The 23929-nt window shown below is 35.8% G+C and overlaps 4 protein-coding genes across 5 annotated transcripts; 1 reads left to right on the forward strand and 3 right to left on the reverse strand.

Annotated features, from left to right (window-relative positions):
* On the reverse strand, positions 1-2301 carry LOC124836974 (subtilisin-like protease 3). Its single transcript, XM_047312248.2, has one exon. It carries the CDS (start codon positions 2284-2286, stop codon positions 1-3), a length of 2286 nt encoding a protein of 761 aa, XP_047168204.2. The 5' UTR covers positions 2287-2301.
* Positions 2302-4504: 2203 nt separating this feature from the next.
* LOC124836956 (subtilisin-like protease 1) lies at positions 4505-6766 on the reverse strand. The gene has a single exon (XM_047312216.2). It carries the CDS (start codon positions 6740-6742, stop codon positions 4505-4507), a length of 2238 nt encoding a protein of 745 aa, XP_047168172.1. The 5' UTR covers positions 6743-6766.
* A 3504-nt stretch (positions 6767-10270) lies between these two features.
* Positions 10271-16743, reverse strand: LOC124836975 (protein TPX2-like). 2 transcript variants are annotated; one of them, XM_047312250.2, is made up of 18 exons: positions 16367-16743; positions 16127-16261; positions 15756-15848; positions 15191-15332; positions 14713-14821; positions 14277-14327; positions 13894-13991; positions 13728-13803; positions 13584-13646; positions 13199-13285; positions 12875-12933; positions 12707-12785; positions 11441-11506; positions 11285-11347; positions 10974-11051; positions 10834-10878; positions 10615-10703; positions 10271-10553 (listed from the first exon to the last, which is right to left on the reverse strand). In XM_047312250.2, the coding sequence occupies exons 1-18, from the start codon at positions 16554-16556 to the stop codon at positions 10550-10552; spliced, it is 1527 nt and encodes a 508-aa protein (XP_047168206.1). In that variant the 5' UTR covers positions 16557-16743; the 3' UTR covers positions 10271-10549. The 2 variants fall into 2 exon arrangements, with proteins under 2 accessions (XP_047168206.1, XP_047168205.1); XM_047312249.2 differs by having other exon boundaries at positions 10271-10539; positions 16367-16742.
* A 3750-nt stretch (positions 16744-20493) lies between these two features.
* LOC124836954 (1-aminocyclopropane-1-carboxylate synthase 6-like) lies at positions 20494-23827 on the forward strand. Its single transcript, XM_047312213.2, has 4 exons — positions 20494-21299; positions 21376-21501; positions 21594-21754; positions 22544-23827. Exons 1-4 carry the CDS (start codon positions 20946-20948, stop codon positions 23388-23390), a joined length of 1488 nt encoding a protein of 495 aa, XP_047168169.2. The 5' UTR covers positions 20494-20945; the 3' UTR covers positions 23391-23827.
* The last annotated feature ends 102 nt before the right edge of the window (positions 23828-23929 follow it).

Raw genomic sequence — 23929 nt, forward strand, 5'->3', positions numbered from 1 at the left:
TCATAGGAAAACAGCAGCTACAGGGATGCTAACAGAGTATTTACCAGATACCCACCTGATAGAACCTTGAGAAAACGTGTGATTCCCTCTATTCTTTGCGTCCCCAGGAATAAATCCAACAGTGTATGTAACCTTCTGCTTCACCTCTGTGAATGTTATCTTAGCAGGGCTTATGCTTATGCCTACTCCCAAAGGTGGGTCCATTTCGGAAAAGTAGGTTACATTGGTGGCTCCAACATTTGTAAGTGTTCTAGTGTAGAACTGTGGAGTTGATCCCAACTGAATTGAAAACGAGGGATAATTGAGTTGAGCTTCCGGTATGGTTTTCACCTCGGAGCAGTCCACATTTTGGTTCAAAATCAGTCCAATTTCTTTGTCAGTGTAATTCAAGCCACACAAATAAGGAATGTAATCATTTGGTTGAAGATCATAAACAAGCCCGGGATCGTTGGCCTTCAAAGGGTTAACATGTCCAGCTCCTGTGGCAAAAACATCAGCCGGTAGAAGCCTTTGATCCAATATGGACTTCCCTCCAAGGTTCACTGTATTAGCAGTCGTCATGATTGCTGATTTTATGGCAGCAGGAGACCAATCTGGATGAGAATTTTTAAGCAAAGCAGCAATGCCAGCAAGATGAGGACAAGACATTGATGTGCCAGAAATGATATTGAACGAAGGCACATTGTTGTCCAAAGACACGGGCCATGCAGCTAGAATGTTCTGTCCTGGACCAATGATGTCAGGCTTTAGAATTCCCGGGCTCGCAAAACTCGGACCCCTTGAGGAAAAGGAAGTAACTGCAGGTGCAAAGAGGCTTCCGATAACGGTTCCTCCGAACAAGATTGTTGCTGTTGGCGTTGAAGTTGAGTTTATGTAACTTTTGATGGCTAACCCAGCACGGTAGCTTACGTGTGTAGCAGGAAGAACGTGAACCTCGGCAAAGGGATTGAAGTCTCCAATTACTGAGTTCATGAGGATCATGGCTATTCCACCGGCGTTCTTAACCTCTTGTCCTTTGTCTACACTTCTAACGAATCCACCAACCTCGCACAACACTACCTTTCCCGTCACATCCACGTTTTCCAAGGATCCAGGAACACAGAAGGCCGACGAGGAGTTTCCATTTGCACCTGCATAAACAAGTGGTAGCAACGTTGACGTGAAGTTGTGGGGTTGGAAAATAGATTCCCCGCTGAACACTTGCCCGGTGCCAAGTTTCGCTGTTGCTAATATTCTTCTGTCAATGGTGCTTGCGCCAACGGTGAGAATCCACGGAGCCTCATTAGATAAACTGGCATAATAAGGACCGGAGTTACCAGCCGAACAACTAACGAAAATTCCCTTCTGAATTGCGCTGAATGCACCAAGTGCAATTGAATCGTCAAAGAAAGGAAAAGAGGGTCCTCCAAGGGAGAGAGAAAGTACATCCACGCCATCCTCAATGGCAGTGTCCATTCCAGCAAGTATTGCACTTTCCAAACAACCAGCGAGGTCACATACCTTGTACATTGCTAAGTGTGCATCAGGTGCCATACCAACCGCCGTACCATTGGCATTGCCAAAGAGATTAGCACCCTGCACAAACCTTCCTGCGGCTGTGCTGGCTGTGTGGGTCCCATGTCCAAAACTATCCAGCGGAAGGGATGAGTTTGAGTTCTTGACAAAATTTCTTGCACCAATGAGCTTGTTGTTGCAAGTCCTCCGTCCAGAGAATTCACAGAGGCCATTCCATTTTGCCGGTGGAAGTGGCATTCCTTCATCAGAGAAAGAAGGGTGATCAGGGGTTATGCCCGTGTCCAGAAGTCCAATTATGATGCCTTTACCAACATCAGAATTGCTCCATAATCCCAGTCCCTGTTGCAACCCCAAGAACGTTGGAGTATGAGTTGTGTGTAATGAATAGGTCCTTTCAGGACGCACTGACACAACCTCCTCCTTCTCTTCGAGAGCTTCGGCTTCTTCTGGGGTCAATTCCACTGCAAATCCATCCATCACGTTGCGGTATAAGAAAATAATGCGCCGCGGGTTCTGATCAGTTTCCAAACTGGATGGAAGGAGCGAACGGTACCAACCAAGCAAGTCCTTAGACCGAAGAGAATCACCACCCTCATCAGACCTTTCAACGCGAACAATGTAAGTCAGCAAGCTGTTTGGAACATTGATTTCTTCAGTTGGAAGATAATGTTCCTCTATTGCTTTGGCGAATTCTGGATTTTGGTGTGCCGAAGTTGTTGGACATACACTAATTAGCGCGAAAATAAGAGCAAGAGGCAATGCAAGTTCCATATTAGTGGAGAATACTTGCCTGGTTAATATTATGATGTTCTTATAGAGTGGTAGTAACTGGAAACTCCACGTGGTTATATATATACTGTGGAAAACATAGTTGTTACCTATATAGTACGGGGAACATTCAAATTTAAGGTTATGCTGTCATCGATTAAACCAAGGATGTTTCTGATCGGCTACTATATATACCAAAGTATATATATGCAAGCAGAGGCTAGCTGGTTAGAACTTAACTAGGTAACAACTTATCATCACGTAAAATTAGGCAGATGCATACATGGTGATGTCCGCTATCCAATATTATTGCGGTTGTCTGGTTTAAATGTATGAATTATTTTATTTTCTTACCCTTCTTGGTCACAAAACCTCTTTGTAGCTCATCATTCACTTTCAAATTCAAAATCTTACCTTAAAGTCAATGTCACTTTAACATTACTTGTGTCATTAACAATGGGATGATGATGTATTAACAACTTTTTTAACAATTTTTTTACAACATAATATGTATCACCGTTTTATTGGTCTGTTTGAATTTATTTTCAAAAAAATGTTTGAAACAGACCAATCACAGTTCACCACGTATTGTAAAATAGTTGACAAAGAAAAGTTGTTAAATTTTTTTTTCCTTAATAACGAGTGGTTCCTGCTTTAAATGCAAAGTCCAGCAACCATATACTATTTCACGTAAGTTTCCAAAGCACACTTTTCTTAATATTTTATTGAGATTTATGCTTATTCTCATTCTCTCAAATTTTAGCTAAGATGATACACCTAATAATGATTTGTCTTAGTGCTAGGTTCAGACGAGTATAATGATCCCTATACAAAAAGTCTTCCTCATAAGATATTCAGGTAAGCAAGTCCCGTTAAGATAAACGACGATACGAAGGACTACTCATGGTTGTGGTTGGTTGGAAATGCTTACGCTGGAGGGGGAATGTACCTTTGTTGAAGGGACTCACCCTTGAGAGGGAGATGGTTGGGATGTGAGTCTAAGTTCCACATTGGATGAAAATAAGAAAGTAGAACAGTATATAAATGTGAAAGACCCATTAACCTATGAAAAGTTTTGGTTAAACAGTGATGTCAATTTATTATATGATTGTACTCATTTGTCATTCGTGTTTGTTGTATCAATATTACACAATCAAAATTTTTTACACATAGACAAAATTTGAACGTTAACAAATATGATATATAAGGTTTGTTTTATTAACAAAACTATTTGGTATTCTTAATTTAAATACTTATTTATTTTGATAATAAATTTCTATTGTTCAAGAGTAACTTTCGGTTTTTGAACAGAGCTGACTAATAAGTTTTTGTATACTTGTATTTAACGTAATTTCTTCCTGCTTTTCCATACGTTTTTTCTTGTATCTTATAAAGAAGCTTTTCATTTTTGGTTTTTTTATTATATATGTAATTTGAAAAGAATTTCGAATTAATCTGAAAAGTATTTTAGTTTTCAAATTATATAATTTAAAAGCAATTTATTTTAAAATATTTAACTTTTAAATTATATAATTTGTTGTTTTTAATTTTTAAATTCTATACTCTAAAAGTTTTTCTTAAAGGAAAAAAATGATTCTTAGGATGCATAATCTAAAAATAATATTCGACTTCGGACATGAGATTTGGGATCACTCAAAATATTCCTTTCACACTTTTTTTTTAAGTCTCCTAAGGTTGTTTTTATAGTTTTAGTTATCAAGTTTTTCAAAGTTCTTAATATTTCTTTTTCAAACCGATATACCTATTAAAGGTACTTCGACTTGATTAGCATAGAAAAATTTTAAATTCACAGTAAATATAATTATTAGCCACCTTATTTCGTATTTGTATTTGTAGGTTTCACACAAACTTATAATTAGAACCGGCTTTATGAACAGCTAACCAAGCGTTGTACAACTTGCATGCGCAATATTTCTTTCAAGGAAAAGGAGAGAATTTATGGAGACGAAGGATTGTCTTCTCACAAAAGTATCATTCGATTTTCAGCAGGCAAAAGACTATATTTCACTAGAAAACTATGGCATTAAAAAATAAATGACAAGTGGTGCATTTCAGCCATGAGAGATGATCTGAATACAACAAATTATTTGGTAATGAATTAAATGAGGTGGTAGAGCAGTAGCAGAGCAGAGACAGGGACTTAACACATCGCAGACATTTCATCCCTTGCTTATTTCTTGAGCATGCATGCAAGTATCCATCACTCGAAAATAACCGATATGGGGATTCTAACGGTGTGTTTGTCAGACACCCTGATCCAGGTAAGAGAACCCTGAGCAAAACTATGGTTGCCCCTATTTTCCTTTTCCTGTGGGATAAACTCCACAGAGAATGTAACCTTCTGCTTCACCTGCGTGAATGTTATCTGACTAGGGTTCACGCTCATCCCCGTCGCCAGAGGAACTTCAAGATCCACCACGTAAGTTGCCTCTGCAGGTCCAACGTTCGTCAATGTTCTGGTGTAGTCCTGTGTAGTTGACCCCAGCACAATAGAAAACGAAGGGTAATTCAGTTGTGCTTCTGGTACGACTGTTACACCGCTGCATCTCACTCTCTTTTGCACAATAATTCCTATTTCTCTATCATCATAACCTAAGCCACACAAATAGGGAATGTAATCATCTGGCTGAATATCATAAACAAGCCCCGGATCATTCGCTTTGTTAGGGTTAACATGGCCTGCACCGGTGGCAAATATGTCAGCAGGAAGAAGCCTCTGGTCCAATATGGGTTTTCCTCCGAGGTTGAGTGTGTGGGCAGTGGTCATAATTGCTGATTTGATAGCCGCAGGAGACCAATCAGGGTGTGCACTTTTGAGCAATGCAGCAATACCACTAAGGTGAGGACAAGACATTGATGTTCCTGAAACAATATTGTATGGTGGGAATTTGTTGTCTACAGAGATAGCCCATGCAGCTAAAATGTTCACTCCTGGTCCAACAATGTCGGGTTTCAGAATCCCAGGACTAGCCTGGCTTGGACCCCTTGAAGAAAATGAAACAACTGCGGGAGCAAGTGCATCACCAATCACGGTTCCTTGGAACGAGATTGTTGCATTTGGTGAGGTAGTTGAGTTTATGTAAGACTTTATGGCCAACCCAGCAAGGTAACTAACTTCCACTGCAGGCAAAACATGAGCAACAGCGAAAGTACTGAAGCCCAAACGTTCTGGGTTGGCGAGAATCATGGCAGCGCCACCAGCGTCCAGAACTACTTGTCCTTTGTCTACACTTGAAAATCCTCCACCTATGTCGCAGACCACCACTTTTCCCTCCACATCGACGTCGTCTAAGGAGTCAGGTAAACAGAAGCCGGTGCTGAGGTTCCCATTTGCACCAGGATACACAAGTGGCAACAGTGTAGGGGAAAAGTCTTGGGGTTGGAACAAAGATTCCCCTGCATATTCTGCACCATTTCCAAGTACTGCCGATGCTGCTATCTTTCTGTCAATAGTGCTTGCACCAACGGTGAGGATCCACGGGGCTTCGTTGGAGAGTGTGGCATAGTCAGGGCCAGCGTTTGCGGCTGAGCAACTAACAAAAACTCCGTTCTGAATAGCCGCAAATGCACCAATGGCAATAGGGTCTTCAAAGAACGGAAGAGAGCCTAATCCAAGGGAGAGAGAAAGAACATCAACACCATCATCAATGGCTATGTCCATTGCGGCTAAGATGGCACTTTCAGTGCACCCTACTTGATTATTGCAAACTTTGTACATAGCTAAGTGAGCATGAGGCGCCATGCCAGCCGCAGTTCCCCGAGCGTTGCCAAAAACACTGGCGTTCTCTACAAATCTTCCAGCAGCTTCCGCAGAAGTGTGAGTTCCGTGGAAGAAGTTTTCAAAAGGAGGCTCTTCAGCAGCGCTTTTGACCAAGTTCCTTGCACCAATTAGTTTATTGTTGCAGGTTCTTTGCCCTGTGAATTCACAGTGTCCGTTCCATTTGGACGGTGGAGGTGGCATCCCTTCATCGTTGAAAGATGGATGGAAAGGGTATATACCTGTGTCTATGACTCCAATTATGACGCCTTGGCCAAGGTTGGAACTATTCCACAATCCTCCTTGTGGCAGCCCCAAGAATGATGGAGTGTGTGTTGTGTGCAGAGAAAGTGTCCTTTCAGGACGAGCTGACACAATCTCATCTTTCTCTAGAAGAGCCTTGGCTTCTTCTGGGGTTAACTTCACGGCAAATCCAGAGGCCACATTGCGGTAAGAGAAAACCATTCGATCCTTCTTGGAGGTTTCTGGAAGGAAGGAGTGGTACCAGTTATGCAACTCTTCTGATTCAAGAGTAGGTCTACTTTCTACCCTTTTCACGTGAACAATGTAAGTTTGCAAGTTGTTCCCATGGTCTTTGGCAGATGAACTTGCATTGGTGCCAAGCATGAAAATGAGACCCAGAAGAAACGCAAGCTCCATCACATACTTGCTTTTCTCCATAGTTGGGAACTTAATTTGCTAGACAAATGTTAAGTACTTGGTTGGAGGTTGGCTTAATGCCATGCATGTGTGTATATATATACATATACACACACACATGTACACATGCATGGAACATAAAATGGGAGTGATTAACAATGGCCAATTGGTCAATGTTTTACCATACTCAGCAAAGAAAGAAGGAAAGGGCCTGCAGTATAATTAGCGTTAGTTTTTAGCCTTGTCTGTTATTTTGTATGAGAAAATAAAAATAGTGGTAGAAGGTGTAATTTCTTACGATAATTTGCTGGCCTAAGACGGTTTATTGTGTGGAAGTATGAAGAAAATGAATACTTAAAATAAGGAACTAACATGGTAATGTTCGCTCTAACTCTTGTGTGATAATTAATTGGCGGAGACTCCACTCTACCGACAGCTGTGTTCTATAACTTTAACGTCATATCATATGCTTCTCTTCTTCTCATCAGTTGCATGCAAAAAGACAATTTACATATTCATCTATACAATTTTGTCTATAATTATTTGTAGCGACTCTTTCTCTTCCGAATAAATTTTATATTCGTCAAAGAGAATTCTCTTCATCTCACTTTGTTTTTAGTTCTTAATGTTTCAACTATTATACACCTGTTATCTTGAAAATTAATCAGCCGATGTTATCTGTATCAAGGTAGATGACAGTAAGAATGGAATTAGGTTCAGATAATTTGAAGGTTTGAGTTTATATTTTATAAATGAAAAAATTAAACAAAAGTCTTCAGTGGAACTTAAAAAAAGCTAAGAAATACTTCAATCGATTGTCATGTAAAAGAGAAAATTTATATCTTAACAATTGGCAACTTGAGAGAACATTGTTTAGTGGTAAGATTATATGGTAATAGATTGACAGTGAAGAGAAAGTACTTTTTTTTTCAATTAAAAAATTGCAATTAAAAAGTAATTTTGAGTGTCAATGTATCATCATCACCTTCGAAAACATAGTGTTTCATGATTGATTATTTGAGTCTCAATAATTTTTGTAAATACAACCGTTTGATAAATGTGATTAATAATAAAACATTCAATTAAGATATTAAATTGAATTGTTGAACAAATACAACCGTAATTTTTGAATTGTATTGTCGTGAATTTTTAATATTAAAAAATCATTTCTCAATAATTAACCAAGTGATACTAATTTTTAAGATATAATTTTTCCACTTCTAAAGGAAGCTTAAATACGTAGGTGTACGGATAACTCAAAAAACCTTCTTGAAAGGGCACATAATCAAACCAAAAGTAAATACATACGGTGTATTCATACGAGTAAAAACAATTGGAGATCATGTAATTTTATACAACTATCTTAAAACAATACTTTTATTTTTATTGAATAATGTAATTTATATTTTAAGTGAATATTTTATTATTAAAATGAGTTTCCATGTAGTTATTTATGTAGAATGGTGATTGTCAAAATATTTTTTATTTCTCAATAGCTCGCTGTTTCAAGAAGAAACTAATTCATTCTTGCCCTCTTCTAGATTTAGTATACATCGTGTTGTTTTAACATTTAGACGAATGATCCTTTAACATCAATTTTTTTTACAACCATTGATACAATTTCTCATTACCCTTCACTCTTTTCTTTAGAAATACAAAAAATATATGCACATAGTCTTGTCAAAAGTTCTTGGAAAATATTATTGACACATATAGTTTGTAATTGTTGGATAAAAACAAAAAGGGACCCATCCACATGCTGAAAAGAAGGATCAATATTTTCATATATCATATATTGAGGAAGAATGTCTTCCACCTTCGCTAAAGCTCTGAAAATTGCTCCAAGAAATTGGCTATGTTGTAGGAATTGTGAGCAGATTCCTGTCAAATCTAGAAAATGAGCATTGGGAAGCTGTTAAGTGGATACTAAGGTATCTAAGAGGATCTGTCAAAAGAAGCTTGTGTTTTGGCAATGGAGATCTAAAGCTAATCGGATATTTAGACTCAGACATGGCTGGAGATGTTGATTCAAGGAAGTCAACATCAAGTTATCTGATTACTTTTGCAGGGGGAGCTGTTTCTTGGCAGTCAAAGCTACAAAAATGTGTGACATTGTCTACTGCTAAAGCAGAGTATGTAGCGGTGACTGAAGCCTCTAAAGAGATGTTATGGATGAAGAATTTCCTAAGTGAATTAGGACATGATCAAGATGATTATGTGGTGAATTGTGATAATCAAAGTATCATTCATCTAACCAAGAACCCCATGTTTCATTCACGCTCGAAGCATATCGACGTCCGATATCATTGAATACGAGAAGCGTTGGATGAGAAGAAGTTGAAGATAAAGAAAATCCATACAGACTTAAATTGGTCTGACATGATGACTAAGTCAATACCATCCAAGAAGGTTGAAGATTGTTGTCAAGGTGTTGGTGTCGTGGTACCTTCCAACTAAACACAAGATGCAATGATGGAATGAAGGATGGAATACCCATTTTGAGTTTTATGGGGGAGTTTTGTTGGATAAAAACAAAAATGGGACCCATCCACATGCTGAAAAGAAGAGTCAATGTTTTCATATACCATATATTGAGGAAGAATGTCTCCCACCTTCGTTAAAGCTCCGTAAATTACTCCAATGCACTAACCATGTTTCTTGTCCTTTCTTCCTTCATTCATTATAAAATGAATGCAAAATGTGCAGCAAAACATAATTCACCAAGAATCAAACGGTGAAGAAAGAATTCAAGAGGAGAAAGAGAGAAAGCCACGGGTACTACCGTGTAGAGAGAAACATCACCGAAAGGTGAAAGACACTGTGTAGTAGAAACTGTGAGTGTGCAAAAGAGAGTTTTTTTTTATACCATCCAAGAGGGTGAGATTTATTGAGAGATCATCAGAGAGTGAGAGAAACATTGTAATCCTACTTTCATAGTGGAGATAATTTTCTGGACTAGGTCCCGTGATTTTTTCGAGAGAATTTTCTACGTTAAAATTTTCGGTGTTATTTTTCCCTACGCATACACTTTTATTTTTACGCTTCCGCATAGTGCCCATTTTGGATTAGCAGAAGAGGAACAAATACCGCTGTTTCTCAAATTAACAACTTTTTAACAATAACTACATGTCCAAAAATTTTTGGTTCATTTTAAATATTTGTTTTTAAAATATTTTAAATGCAATAGTGAAAAGCTGTCACTTAGACAATTATCAAAATGTTGTCCTGGAAAGTTGTTAAAAAATGCACCTGTACTTCTCTCTGCATCTGACTTGTAAGGTCGACTCCCTGATACCGGAATCCAAAGTTACAAAATCTAAAAGATTTTCACTCACGGGATGTAGTTCAGCTGCTGCATATCTTAACCCAATCTCATTTTCAGTGGCCCTGATCAATGTAATAATCAGTTCAAGTATAAATACTTCATTAATTTATCACTTTATTGGGCCTAGAAAGTTGCTAACTTCTGTCCAAACAGCAATTTTCTAAGATCCTGTGTACTGAAAAATAAAATCTGAGAAAGCTGTTGGCGCAAATTACATTCAGCTCTGTAGTAATACCTGTTAACGATTTTATTAACGGATTGTAATCTAGGGGAAGTTTTACAAGATACAAGTGATGCAGAATTTAGTATGCTAACTTCTGTCCTAACAGTAATTTTCTAAGATTCTGTGTACTTGAAAAAATCTGAGAGAAGTTGTCAGGTTCCTGTTAGATTCAGCTATGTCATAATTGAAGTTCAACTCCGCAGACATATTTTCCCAGCTATCTTGCACATTGACCAATGCTTATATTGCCGTCATCGAATACCCAAGCTCCTGCACCATTTCAGCTGAAAGTGGATAATATAGCCAATACCGAACATAAACAGCAGCAGCAGCAATTATGCATACCTCCTCGCAGTTAACAGAGTACCGGCTTCAGGGTCGCAGCCTTCTCTCCTACTGTGAATTTGCTTTCCTCCAAATATGAAAGGCGTTTCCTACACCAATTGTGTCAGCTAAAAGATGAATATTTAACATGAAAACCATTCAAACTTGAACGGGAAGAAGCAAAAAGGGATATGAATAAAAATCAAGGGTAAACGTATTCTTCATGCAGAGCTATATTACCTTTGCATTCCCATGAAAAGAACTCCCTATATTTTCTTTTGAATCCTTACACCCAGAAAGAAACAACTCAGTATGATACCAAGACAAATGAAAAACAATTTATGATCGTTCTATTCAATTCAAAATTATAGAAGGAAAACCTCTCTAAACACTTTAGAATGCCGATGCAGCTTCAAGTGAGATCCATTATTTGACTGGACTTCTGATGTTAGGGACATCTGCTAACATTTTAAAATAGAAAATGAATGAGAATATATGAAATTAGATATCTTGAATCAAAAAGTGAAAGTACAGATTAAGTGAAGAACCGGTCATGCAAAATAGCTAAGGAGTAAATTAAAAGAAATTGCAGTAAAGCAAAAAAAAAAAAAAAAAAAAAAAAAAAAAAAATATATATATATATATATATATATATATAAAAGGAACAATAAAAAGATTAGCCTTAATTCACCTTGCTAAAGAGTTCAATTGGTGGGTTATGCTGAATCCTCTTTTCCGTATGGAAGTTAAATTCCTGTATGAATTGAAGCAAGATGTGATATAGACAAGTTCTTTAACCATACTACCGTTATTATTAAAGGGTGAAAAAACAAGCAAACCAACTCACCATTGGCACAGTGGTTTCCTGCTTTCTGTTCCGGAAAACACCAATATCTCCTTTACTTGAAAGAATCTGCACGGACAATACCGTTCGTATCACAGCAGATCAAACAAATAATAGTGGAAAGAAAGGTAGAACATACTAGATGCAGTTAAGAGAATGAGAATGAACTATTTTTATAAAATTAATGTGAATCCCCCCACTTTTTCATTGACACATCTTTCACAGATCAAACTATTCAAATACAGAAAAATCATAAGCAAAAGAAGGTTTTATAAGCAAAAATTATCATACTTTCATTTACATTATTTATTTTGAGTTTGAGATTAAGTATAATAACTTGAGTTTCAAAGGTAGACAAAATGTGAAAGAAATAACTTTATGTTTATCCTAAGGCTGGGTGACGAAAATAAATATCTTCTGAATTCACAAAAAAAAATATTACAAGGGAAAATGAAAATAAGATACAATTCATAAGTAAAACTAGCCCACAAACGTATAATAAATGTCAACCGGACCACCCACTATGGTGGTAGAGCCTGGTTATAACTTGGACGGGTTTTGTTTCTCCTTAAAAGGAGAAGTTTTGCCAAACAGAATTTTAAGATATGAAACTTATAATAAATCAATTCTCTTTTTAATGAAGAGAAGTTTTAAAAGGGAACTCTTACAGAAGCTAGTTTTGGCAGCTTTGGATTTCGACTTCTTTTCCTTTTTATTTCAACTTGAAATAGTTACAGAAATACCAAAATCTTTAACTTACATTTCGAGTATTTTTAATTTTAACTTAGCTTTTAAGTTCTAAGAAAATTGAGCCAGACACTAAATCAACATTTTTTAGTCTAGATACAAATGGCAAGTATATTATATAATATAATGATGATAACAGTTCTTATTTTCAAAATAACTACTTTTCTACATGAAACTGAATTACTTCGAAGACCAAGGACCTGTTTGTTTTCCCCCAAGAATTAGTTTGACTAGTAATTTAACTTGGGACTGAAACTGTGTTTGCATGAATGATAGATATACACACATCTTATGATAAGAAAAACCAATTCGTAATGCAATTGACTTATATATATCTCTTAAAGTGATTAAAAATTGTATAAACTATTTTAATTAAAGATATATGCTTGGTTAAAAGTAAGAAATTTTAAAATCTTAACTCATACAACAACAGGAATGTAATTTAAAGTTTATTGTTTCATTTCTTTGTAGGACCGAAGTCCAGGTATATTCATACCAAATACATTGCTAATATCTGGTTACCTTCTTATTAAGAGGCCGAGCTTTAAAACAATATGCAAAATCCAACCCATCATGCTTTGGAGCACCCATGCCAGATGGCCTGTGTGCAAAGGAAGTATTTTGAAGTTATACCATTGCTGCATGATTTATTGAGTTAGAATGTTAATTCTGCATTTATCATCACAGTACCTTCTGAAATCCCCGATTCTATTTTCTTGAGCAGAAACAGTGGTAGGTTTCTCCAAATCCTGCAACCAGTAAAGTTCAATTTCCCAGATACTATTCTCCTCTATCTTGAAACAATTGTTTGACGTATCTATATTTTGTAACAAAAAACTAAAGCAAGAAAATCCAGGTAAAAAATCACAAGCAATTGCAGCTTCAGAAATTTCATAACCAATGTAATTTGTAAATCTGGTACAAGGAAAATGAATGAGATTGGACTAATCAAATAATACAATTATGTAAAGAGACAATAATATTACTATTTAAAATTGTGGGAGCTAAATTAACCTTATTTGAATCATTGCAATGAAGTGAAGATGATGAAGACGCGGATGTATGCTGCATGGCCCTCTCCTGTGTCTTGAGATGAAATTCCTGAGAAGCAAGAGATAAAAAGAACATGAGCAAGATAAACAATGCTGTCTCTGGCAAATTGTTGGTTCAATTCTTCTCCACTTCCTGTATTATTGTATTTAGTGTGTGTGTGTGTGTGTGTGTGTGTATAATAATTAGGAAAACTGAATCTTTGTGTTTATTATATCCACTACATAAATATGAAGTCCATGTTGTACTTGAAACACACAGTTTCAACTTATGTTTCTCTTTGCATGCTCTGCATGATGAAATGGTAATGAAACCGGATGAAGTACAAAAGGAAGTGTCAAGAGCTTACTTGAAATTCAGGCAATCGGGGTGTGCTCCTCTTGGAAAATGGTAACGAAGGAGCATTTAGAATCTAGATTATGAGCATAACTAGTTAGGGAAAGTGAATTAAAAGGTTACAAGAAAAATGAACCTAAACACAGCAAGTACCAACTTTTCTGTTTAATGGCCGGGCTTTGAATCTGGGGGCTGCCACTGTCACAACTTCTGCCTCTGCAGCATTTTTAGGTCTGGAAAGCACATGTGTAATAAATTGAGTTCAATTATGTGAGGGGAGAAAATGATCTTCACAAAGATTTTAGTACACTAGAATAACAAACCTAATCCTTTGTGCTCTGTGAGCTGTTTCTAAGTCAGGCTCTCTAGGAATTGTAATCTTCAGCTTGGAATGTCCACAATTTTGATCAACACTTGCAACCTGCAAGAATATGCAGATTTATAGAGCACCATCATGTGACCTATTTTCAATCCGTAGTTAAATATGGTCCCCTTTGCCCTAAGGAATTTAATAACTACTTTAGCTATTCAAATTTGCAAAACAATGAGGATAGAATTTTTGTTCTTTCTTTACAAGAAAAAATCAAATAGGGAAAGCAATAATGAATAACAACAAAAAGTACATCGGACAGAATATGAGCATCATACAGATCAATAATATTTGACATGTACAATCTACGCATGCAGTCTGCATCACAGTCCTTACCTTCTTAGGTGCCTTGTGGACAAAATTAACTTGCTGCTTCACATCACCAACCTATCATAAGAAGATACAGTAAGCAATTTCAACTGCCCTGACAAAAATAAATGGAATGCTGGCAAAAGACACATTTAAATTCTCGGTTCATGGTTTCAAGTACTTCCAAGCTACCCAGCAAACATGGAGCCAAAATTAATTCTAATAATCTATGATGTAACTGTTCACCACGAAAAGATACTAAGTTCTCATAACTTTCTTAACCACAAATGTATCATCAGCAAATCATTGAGAGCCGAAACAAAATTTTTAACCACAAATGTACCATCAACACTAAACGTTCAATTCCTGGCTTATATCCAAACATTCAAGCAGAGACATAAGTAACAGTTGCCACTTCAGCTATAAGATAATTACAGGCAGAAGATTAGTCAAATGTACAGACCTTGTGCAAGCTGCCACCTTCTAATTTCTGTCGTTTGGCAGCTTGACACTCTATGCCAAAAGACGTAGACAAATTCATTTTTTTGTTGCCATCTTGTACTTTCTGAAACCTGAGGACAAAGGAATAGTTGAGTTGTAGATGAAATAAGGAAAAGCAGTTTTTTGACATCCATGGATTGGAAAGCTAGATACTACAGTTGTACCATAAAACATCACAGCACTTGAGGGTAAGTAGGGACTAAATGCAGTCATATTCCGGCATGCTAGACTTCATATGGACAGAGTGACCATCCAAGCAAGAAAGCATTTAAATAAGTGCACCATGTTTGAGAAAAAATATATCTCATGGCAAAATGCAGTGATATAATTCATTTAAAAAAGGAGCTTGCCAACTAATCAAGTGGTGCTTAACTGTTTGATTTTTACTAATAATTCACGCCTTGAATCTTGAGAAAGGGGCAAGTTTCTCCAATAATTACCTTGAGCTAACAATTTGATGGGGCCGATTTTGCTTAGCCAACTGACTAGCAGTAGGTTTCATTAGTGTTGAACCCTTCATGGCAGCAGGTTTAACTTTTGAACTCAAATTGCCATTGATTGTCTTGCTACTAAAGGTCAGTCCTGCAAAGATATAATTGGATGTCAAGCTCAAAGTGGTGGAAAAAAACAGTTCGAGGTAGAGAGTAAGAGGAATAAAACTTAGAGAAAAATGCAAAAAACATAATGTCCTAAATAATAGAAGAAGAATCTAGTGAATTATAGAATAGAAAAACTAAAGTTTAAAAACAAAATTGCTTAGAACAAGATATTAATTTCAGCATAGACCACCAGGTTTGTAATCATACAACAGTATGATTGCCTAAGACAACGGATTGGGTTTAAAGAATTTTATTTTTCATGAAGCCAAATTAAAGTGGTGCACCTAATCCAGTTGATGCTTGGGGAAGGCTCACAAGGTGCTATATCAGCATTTTTTTTTCTTCTTAAAAACTGTCTTTCCTTACTCAGCAAATCTATCATCACGCCATCTATAAGATTGGTTACCTGGAGTTACTTGTAACAGTTTCCCGTTAACATCCTGTGGAACTCCACTCAGCAAGGCAGAGATGTTCCCGCTATCATCCCCTCCTTTTGAACCTGGCGAGTAGAAAAAAATACATCAGTGAGCTCTCCTTCTAAAATATTTATTAGTAGAAAATTGGAGCCAACTCTCCTTCTCTTCCTGACATTGCAAATGTAGTTCAGCATAGTCCTCTACAAAATTCTCACATTAATCCCTAATCTTTTTGCGTAAAAAGGATTGGGTTAAAGTGAATGTCGCTTGAAAAATCAGGATTAAGATGAGCATAAAGTTAAATACGGAAGTGACAAATGCGCACAACAATTCAGACCGAGCACGAGAGTAGATTGCATACCACCGTCATAGTGAAAAACGGAGCGCGAAAATCCAATCCCCGACGGAACATTGTTAGGCTTGGCACCGTGAACGGTGGTTGCGCATTCCCGACCCTCTGATTCGTCCTCTCTCACCACTAGCTTCACCACAAAAGCTGAAATAAAAATAAAAAAATAAAAAATAAAAAGGAGTGATTCGCAAACAACGAGCATTTATGAAGAGGTATGAAAGAAAGGAAGAAAAAGAGGGTTAAACGGACGGGAAGGAGGGTAGCTGACGGCGGATTGAAACCAGAGTTGAGCTTGGCGAGCTTGATCAGGAGTTTCTTGCACACTGAAATCGAAGAAACGAACTGCGTCGAACTCATAATCCAAATCAATCTCATGAGCAACAAACACCTGTGAATCTTCTATCTCCATCTCTTCCTCCTGCACCATCATCATCATCATTGCCGTACCTTCTTCTTCGTCGATGAGATAGGTTTTGGTTCAAATGTCAAATCGCACCGCCATCATATTATATTGTATTATGTTTAATTTAATTTAATGTAAATAAATGTTTTGTGTGCGTTCAAACTCGCGAACTGAAAGAAAGGATGGCAGTGCCACTCTTGAAGTGTTTCAGTTGAGTGTTGAGGTTTCGTAATTACACCACAGCCACAGGGATAAGTATTATATTATTATTTTAATTAGATGATAATTAAGATAAGTGCAAAACAGAAATTGGAAGACATCGGTTTTGTAATCTTGTTTGTCTGGTTAGTGTGGGACCCACATGAGGTAAGTGAGTAACGACCAACGATCCAAAATTTGAATTGTGTGGGACAGTGTGTTTGGACGGATTCGCCCTTGCCCTACAATTTGAAGGGAAGGTGTGCTTTGGGCTGCGTCATGTGTGGTCACACTCCTCAGACTCTGCAATTTCGGCGCCCCCTCCTTCACCTTTCGCAATCCATCATATTTCCAAACCAAATTCTTCCCAACGGCTCTATTTCTTCGTTCTTGGGCTGGGCCGGGCCGGGTAACACAGATGCAATCCAAACAAAAGGTGATGATTGATAGTCGCACATCCTTTTTTATTTTCACAATCCCTATTTCTTTTTTTACCAAGCTATTCTTGGCTGAATTCAGGTATTGTCACTTTACATTACAAGATTTGAAAAATTAATTTCCTTCTGTAATAAGTTAAAGAGGGAGAGTCAATGAACAGTAGAGGACAAAAATCTTTTCTTTTGTCAGTTTATGATATACAATGAGTTAACTCTTGTAATCTAAATAAAAGACTATTAGAATATTTCATTTTTAAGGGTAAAGATTTTATTGCTTTTTAGTAGTAAAGATTTGACCAACTTTAAAAAATTAGAAATAAATAAAAATCAAAATAAAGAATTACATATATTTTTAAAAACTAGGGCCATATTTAATTTAGTATTTTACTTTTCAAACTCGACACAAACACGTGTACAACAGTGTAGCTCCTAGCCAAGAATTAAATTATGGAGAAATCAAGGAAAATTTAAATATATTTTTTTAATGAAAATTTGTTAATATCTAATGGCTAGTAGCAGACGAATTGGATATTTTTCTACACAAGGTCAAAAATTCATCCTTATCCAGTGTTAACTTGTTCTTGGAAACTTGTCCTTGGAAACTTCCCTCGGATTCTCGATTCTTTTGAAGACAACGCATAATCTTTGTATATTGTGATAAAATCGGAGGTGCAGAAATTCAGTGTGAAGTTAGCAGCTTTTGGAACAACTTTGATTCAGTGAGATAGTAAAGAGGATAAAGAGCTTCTTGGTAAAGAGAGATAATCTATATAGACTGTTATGAACAGATACTTATTTCTATAGTTTAAATATTGTTAATCTTCTATACTTTAAATACAACTAACAATTAAAATTTCTATACTTTTTCCTAAGATTGAATTGATTTTTTATTAATAAATTTAAACTGATTTTAATCATGTTTATATAAGTATATTTAAGTTTATTCAGGTTAAATTGCAATTTACATGTCTTCAATTTTATAATTTTTATCTGTTTATTTAGTTATTTATTTTATGTTTTGGTGAATTAAGTCATTTCTTGATGATATCTTAAAAATAAAAAACAATGTCTTAGATTTAATTAGATCAAAATAAAATAAATAAAATGAATGCAAAATTATTTTTTAAAACAAAAATTAAATATTTTATTAAATTTGAAAAAGAAAACTATCAAACGATGTACATATGTATCGATAGAGTCGGATTTTATCTCAATATTTTTCGAACGAAATTGTTTTTTATTAATATTTATGATTCAGATACGAAAGTTTATAGCAACGATCGTTATTTACAGTTATTGTACATTTTAAAATACGTATAACATTAAATTTCTTAGTGTGGTACATATTCATAATTTGAATAGAATTATAAGTTCAATTTTAATAATTACAAATTTTTATACCGCTAATTAATTAACACTGAACATAAATATATATTTTGAAGTAATTATTATAACACATCAATAAGTTTAATCAGACAACCACGTAAACGATTTTCACATTCTACATATTAAGATGGAATTCGTCATTCATTTAATTCAATCCGAAATTTTAATTAGATTGAGACAAATAAAATGTAATATCATACTCTAAAATAAATTAATCAGAGACAATTATATCTAATAATTTAAAATACATATACCATTCTCTAAAACTAATTTAACATTTTCACATTAAAAAAAAGTGTGTGGTACATTGAGATTTGGGGCATGCTATGGTGAATGGTTTGTTTGTTAGCAATAAATAAGTTTACACGGAACTGGAATCTCATCCAACCCTCAACCGCAAACGTCCACGTCTGTTTTCTATGCACAAATGAAAGATCTTAAGGATGATATGATAACGATCATGAATCACAGCCTTCTAATATGAAAGTTTTTTTTTCTTTTTATTTTTTCTAACTTCCCAGTGTCAGGAAAAGTTGAAAGAGAAATAATAATTGTACGGTGCACCGCATGAGTTAGTCATAGACTATTCAGACAACATACGATGTACGTTTTAAACATAATCTTTTTATAGATAAGTTTTACTTATTAGGTAGCAGGGTATGATTACGACTCTATTAATTATAAATTAATATCAAAACTTATAAGTACATTGAGGTAAATAAATGTTACTATACGATGAGAATTGATAATCAGTATACTGTCTGTCGAGTCGAATGGATTAACATGGGTTATAAAAAAAAAATTCACAGTGGATTGAGCGCGAGAACAGTTAACTCTATCAATACGATAACTGTTATTGATATATTAAGAGGTAAATTAATTGATCTGATTTTTTTAAATATAAATAGAGGTTTAATTTTGAAGTAAAAGACACTTTTTCATAATTGAATTACTTTAGACCTCTAGAAAAAAAATATCTGACTTGAACATGAGAGTGTTTTTTGTATATCAACTCCCCTCAAACTCAACTCCCCTCAAACTCAACTCCCCTCAAACTGATCAGTCACTCAGAACCGAGTGAAAGTAAAAATTTGTCAAAATAGAAGTGTTGCACATCAGTCATCCTCGTTCCAATTCAGCAGAAACAAGAAACAAGAAGTAAGTTATTATATTCATTGCAAACCATTTCAGCATAAACAAAAAAGTAAATTCATTGCAAACCATTTCAGCATAAACAAAAAAGTAAGTAATTACATTTCTTTGCAAACAAAAAAATAAGTGATTACATTTCTTACAAACTTAAGAACTTAAAATTTTAATACGAATCGATTAGAATACCGACTTGAGGATACTACCGATTAAATATGTTTGATAGATATTCTCAACCTCACACCCAGCATAATAATAATAGTATAAATTTTCATAATATTTATTCAGTCTGCAAACATAATAGATTGTCTAGAGTGGTAAAACAATAAATCTTTACATTTAAAATAGAAATGTTGGAAACAATGGATAGAGTTTCTCCAACCCTTGTTAAAATCGGAGAATGGATATATATTATTTGAAATTTTAGTAACATTTTAGTATGCAGATAACTGTTTCAAATTTGAGTAACATTTCAATTAGTTTGAATGGATATACGATGTAGTTACTGTATGATTCTTTCCCTTTGTAGTAAAACTTATTATGTAATAATAATGTATATAAAATTGAAAGGAATGCCTGAGATTACGTGTTTTATGATTTGCAGAGGTTATTCATTCCTCCACTCAATGGTGTTTTGTCTGCTTCTCCTCTTCTACCTGAATCATTGCATCACTTGTGCGCGAGCGATGTCATTTTGTGGCCCAGACACTCTTTTTGTTTCTTTACTTCACATATGTGTTTCATATCTGCCGTTCATTTCGCCCATTGTTCTTCTCACCACTCATGATAAACTCTTTGCCCTACGTCGCAACTCTCTATCTATCTTTCTAATCAACCAACAAATTGAACGGTGCATAAACCAATTGGCCACACCATGAATTGTGAATACTGCACATTTATAGTTTAAAATTTCATTTCATGCATTTTAGTTACGGTATAAGGAAATGCATTGGTTGATTTTATGTCTATTCATTCCACATTATTATTTCGTAAAGATACAGAGTTTGCGGGAAAAGATGACAGTGAGTAAAACAGAGGTGATAGGGTAAAAAGAGGGAGAAATTGTGAGGCTATTTTGGCGCTGAGAATATCCGAAAGAAAGAGATTAGAGTATATTCAATATTGATCTTGTTTGTGTTGAGTTCAGTGTCCACACGCTACTAACAAGAAACAACAAGACTTTGTTTCGTATTGCATTGGCTTGCGTCAGTAACATAACAGAGAGAAATGGGTTTAGAGGAATAGCAGGAGAGAGATGAGAGTGATAGTGCCTCTACAAGGGGTTGTTCAAGGCACAGGAGGTCTTTTCTGGGGTTCCGTCATTCCTTGTGCCCTCTTCTACTTTCTTCAACTCTTCTTCAAAACCAAGACACGTCACCACCAACCACCACCTTCCGACAACCATAAGGAGGATTCCACCACCTTCCACCGTTCTTTATCTCTCACCGCAAGGCACGCTTCTGCCTCTGCTTACGTCTCCCCTCGCGCCAATTCCGTAACCGCTACTAACTCTTCTTTCCATCTTGGTTTCGACAAGGTTGCTGATGATCCCTACCATGAAACTCATAATCCCGATGGAGTTATTCAACTTGCTTTGCACCAAAACACCGTGAGTCACTTTTTTTTTCCTCTGTTTTTTTCTCAATTGAGCTGTAATTCACTCTGTTATGTATCGCTGGTTGTAGCTATCTCTTGATTTAATTCAAGATTGGATTCACTGCAACGGAAGCGCTGCTATATTGGGGACACCTCTCACCATTTCCAGGATTGCTCCTTACCAACCTCTCGATGGATTGATGGAGCTCAAAGTGGTAATTCTTGTCTGTTTCTTTATGTGATGAAGGGATTGTTGATGAAAACGTTGGATGAACAAACAATCTATGTTGATCCTCTAACCCTGCAGGCTGTGGCTGGTTTCATGTGTCAAGTTTTGGAAAAGCCCATTTTCTTCAACACTTCGCGAATGGTACTGACTGCAGGTGCTTCCTCTGCCATTGAGATTCTGAGCTTCTGCCTAGCAGATCACGGAAATGCATTTCTTGTTCCCACGCCTCTTAGCCCCGGGTAACAATCACTTCCCAATCTCCCAATTCCTCATTTTATGTTGCAGAAAAGGTTTTAAGTTGGAACTATAGTGGCACTTTTGTCCTGATCCTTGTCATGATAGTATAAATAATGGCCTATGTCACCGCACTGGAGTTGCCGAAATTCTAAACTGATATTTGTGGTCATAATCTGAGTCACGGCCAGTTTTTCAAACCTTAACAGGCTTTAAATTGGGAGTTTTTCAAACCTTAACAGGCTTTAAATTGGGAGTGTAATAGCATTTTACCACAACATGTTTACTTTTATATTGCAGAAAATTGCATATGTACTTTAATTAAAAGTCATTATGGTTCCAGAGTTTTTCTTCTTCTTTTTAACAGAAAAAAGGAATATATTTCATGTGGATTCCACGAGTTGATGTACATCAGAAAAAAAAAAGAATAAAAGAAAAAGTGATAGACTGAGATGTATTACTATATTAATTAACCCAACAACCTTAAACAACCTTTTCGTCTTATTCGTATTTAAAATTCTTTTGTTGATGAAAAAGTTATCATTTTATCATCTTAAAGATGTTATAAAATATATACTTTGATAAGATTAAAAAGATAAAAAGAAATAGAAATTGTTTAATAGGTATCATTATCCTTTTAACTTTACAATTACAGGAAAAAATACATTAAAAATTTAATAGTTGTTTGACAATTATATTATAATACAATAATAAAATGTAAATGATTGATGTGTTAAATAAAATTACAAAAAAATTGTGTGTATTATTTTTTCACTTTTATACACAATATGCAGTTTTGACGAGGTTGTAAAATGGCGCACCGGAGCTGAGATAGTACCTGTTCCCTGTCGTAGCGCTGATGACTTCAATTTAAATATAACTTCACTTGAGAGAACCTTCAATCAAGCAAAGATGCGTGGTCAAAAAGTTCGTGGAATTATAATAACCAACCCGTCAGATCCTGCTGGAAAATTGTTGAATCGGGAAACACTGTTGGATCTTTTGGACTTTGCTAGAGAAAAGAACATTCATATAATCTCCAGCGAGATGTTTGCAGGCTCTTCTTATGGTAATGAAGAATTTGTGAGCATGGCAGAAATAATGGAGGCAGAAGATCATGACCGGGACAGAGTTCATATAGTGTATGATTTATCCAATGAGCTTTCTGTTCCAGGCTTAAAGGCGGGTGCTATCTACTCCTATAATGACAATGTCGTAGCTGCTTCTAGCAAATTGGCAAGGTTCTCCACTGTTTCTGTCCCAACTCAAAGATTGCTTATCTCCATGCTTTCAGATACAAGTTTTATGCAAGAGTTTATTGAGGTTAACAGATTGAGGATGCGGAAAATGTATAATATATTTGTGACAGGGTTAAAGCAGTTGGGGATTGAGTGCACTAGGAGCAGTGGTGGTTTTTGCTGTTGGGCTGACATGAGCAGGTTGATTCGGTCTTACAGTGAAAAGGGGGAGCTTGAGCTGTGGGATAGATTGTTGAATGTTGTCAAGATCAATGTTACCCCGGGTTCTTCATGTCACTGTATTGAACCTGGATGGTTTCGTTTTTGTTTTGCTACATCCACTGAAAAGGATGTTTCTGTAGTGATGGAACGGATTTGGAGAATTTCCGACTCCACAAAGTGAACATAGTTGATGTGGGGTCAATTAGTTCCGCAAATTTAGTTGGTTTATTGATTCTTTATTCTTTTGGAGAACCCAGCATCATCCTCGTAGGAATAATCAATCACCAAGGGGAGTTGGATGATATGTCGTTATGCAATGGAGTTGCTTCAAAATGATAGGTTGTAAATTGTATTTTTAAAAACCTACGCTTCAAGACTAAAATATTTCAATGTGTAGTCAGAACCTGGTAGATCACTTCTGATGTCTTCAAATTGATGCAATCAAAGGAGACTGCTCAGCTTGCAATGAGAGGAGAATGTGAAAAGAAAGATAGAAACTCCTTTTGTTATGAACTTATGGGCATGATAGTAGTTTTTATTTTTTTTTTATTCTGTAAACTTATAATAGAGAATCACATTCTTTTTTGTTGTGAATTTTAGTACGAAAGTCCTACTGTACATCTTATATTTGATGTGATAATTAAAAATTTAGAAGGGCGGACTTTAACAAAATATCCTTCTTGGAAGCTGGTGTTGTCCTAATGTAGTCTTATAAAATAA

This window comes from Vigna umbellata, chromosome 10, assembly GCF_029865625.1.
Source record: "Vigna umbellata cultivar VRB3 chromosome 10, Vumbellata_1.0, whole genome shotgun sequence".
Classification (NCBI taxonomy): Eukaryota; Viridiplantae; Streptophyta; class Magnoliopsida; order Fabales; family Fabaceae; genus Vigna; species Vigna umbellata.

What these genes read in the sequence shown, in the direction of transcription:
- LOC124836974 (XM_047312248.2), bottom strand. Translation starts at nt 2,286, where the DNA reads ATGGAACTTGCATTGCCTCTTGCTCTTATTTTCGCGCTAATTAGTGTA.
- LOC124836954 (XM_047312213.2), top strand. Translation starts at nt 20,946, where the DNA reads ATGAGAGTGATAGTGCCTCTACAAGGGGTTGTTCAAGGCACAGGAGGT. An exon ending in TTGCTTTGCACCAAAACACC is followed by an intron (nt 21,300 to 21,375) that starts GTGAGTCACTTT and finishes CGCTGGTTGTAG; the next exon opens with CTATCTCTTGATTTAATTCA. An exon ending in GATTGATGGAGCTCAAAGTG is followed by an intron (nt 21,502 to 21,593) that starts GTAATTCTTGTC and finishes CTAACCCTGCAG; the next exon opens with GCTGTGGCTGGTTTCATGTG.
- LOC124836956 (XM_047312216.2), bottom strand. Translation starts at nt 6,742, where the DNA reads ATGGAGAAAAGCAAGTATGTGATGGAGCTTGCGTTTCTTCTGGGTCTC.
- LOC124836975 (XM_047312249.2), bottom strand. Translation starts at nt 16,556, where the DNA reads ATGATGATGATGATGGTGCAGGAGGAAGAGATGGAGATAGAAGATTCA. An exon ending in AGGAAACCACTGTGCCAATG is followed by an intron (nt 11,348 to 11,440) that starts GTGAGTTGGTTT and finishes CAATTCATACAG; the next exon opens with GAATTTAACTTCCATACGGA. An exon ending in ATTCTAAAGTGTTTAGAGAG is followed by an intron (nt 10,879 to 10,973) that starts GTTTTCCTTCTA and finishes TCTGGGTGTAAG; the next exon opens with GATTCAAAAGAAAATATAGG.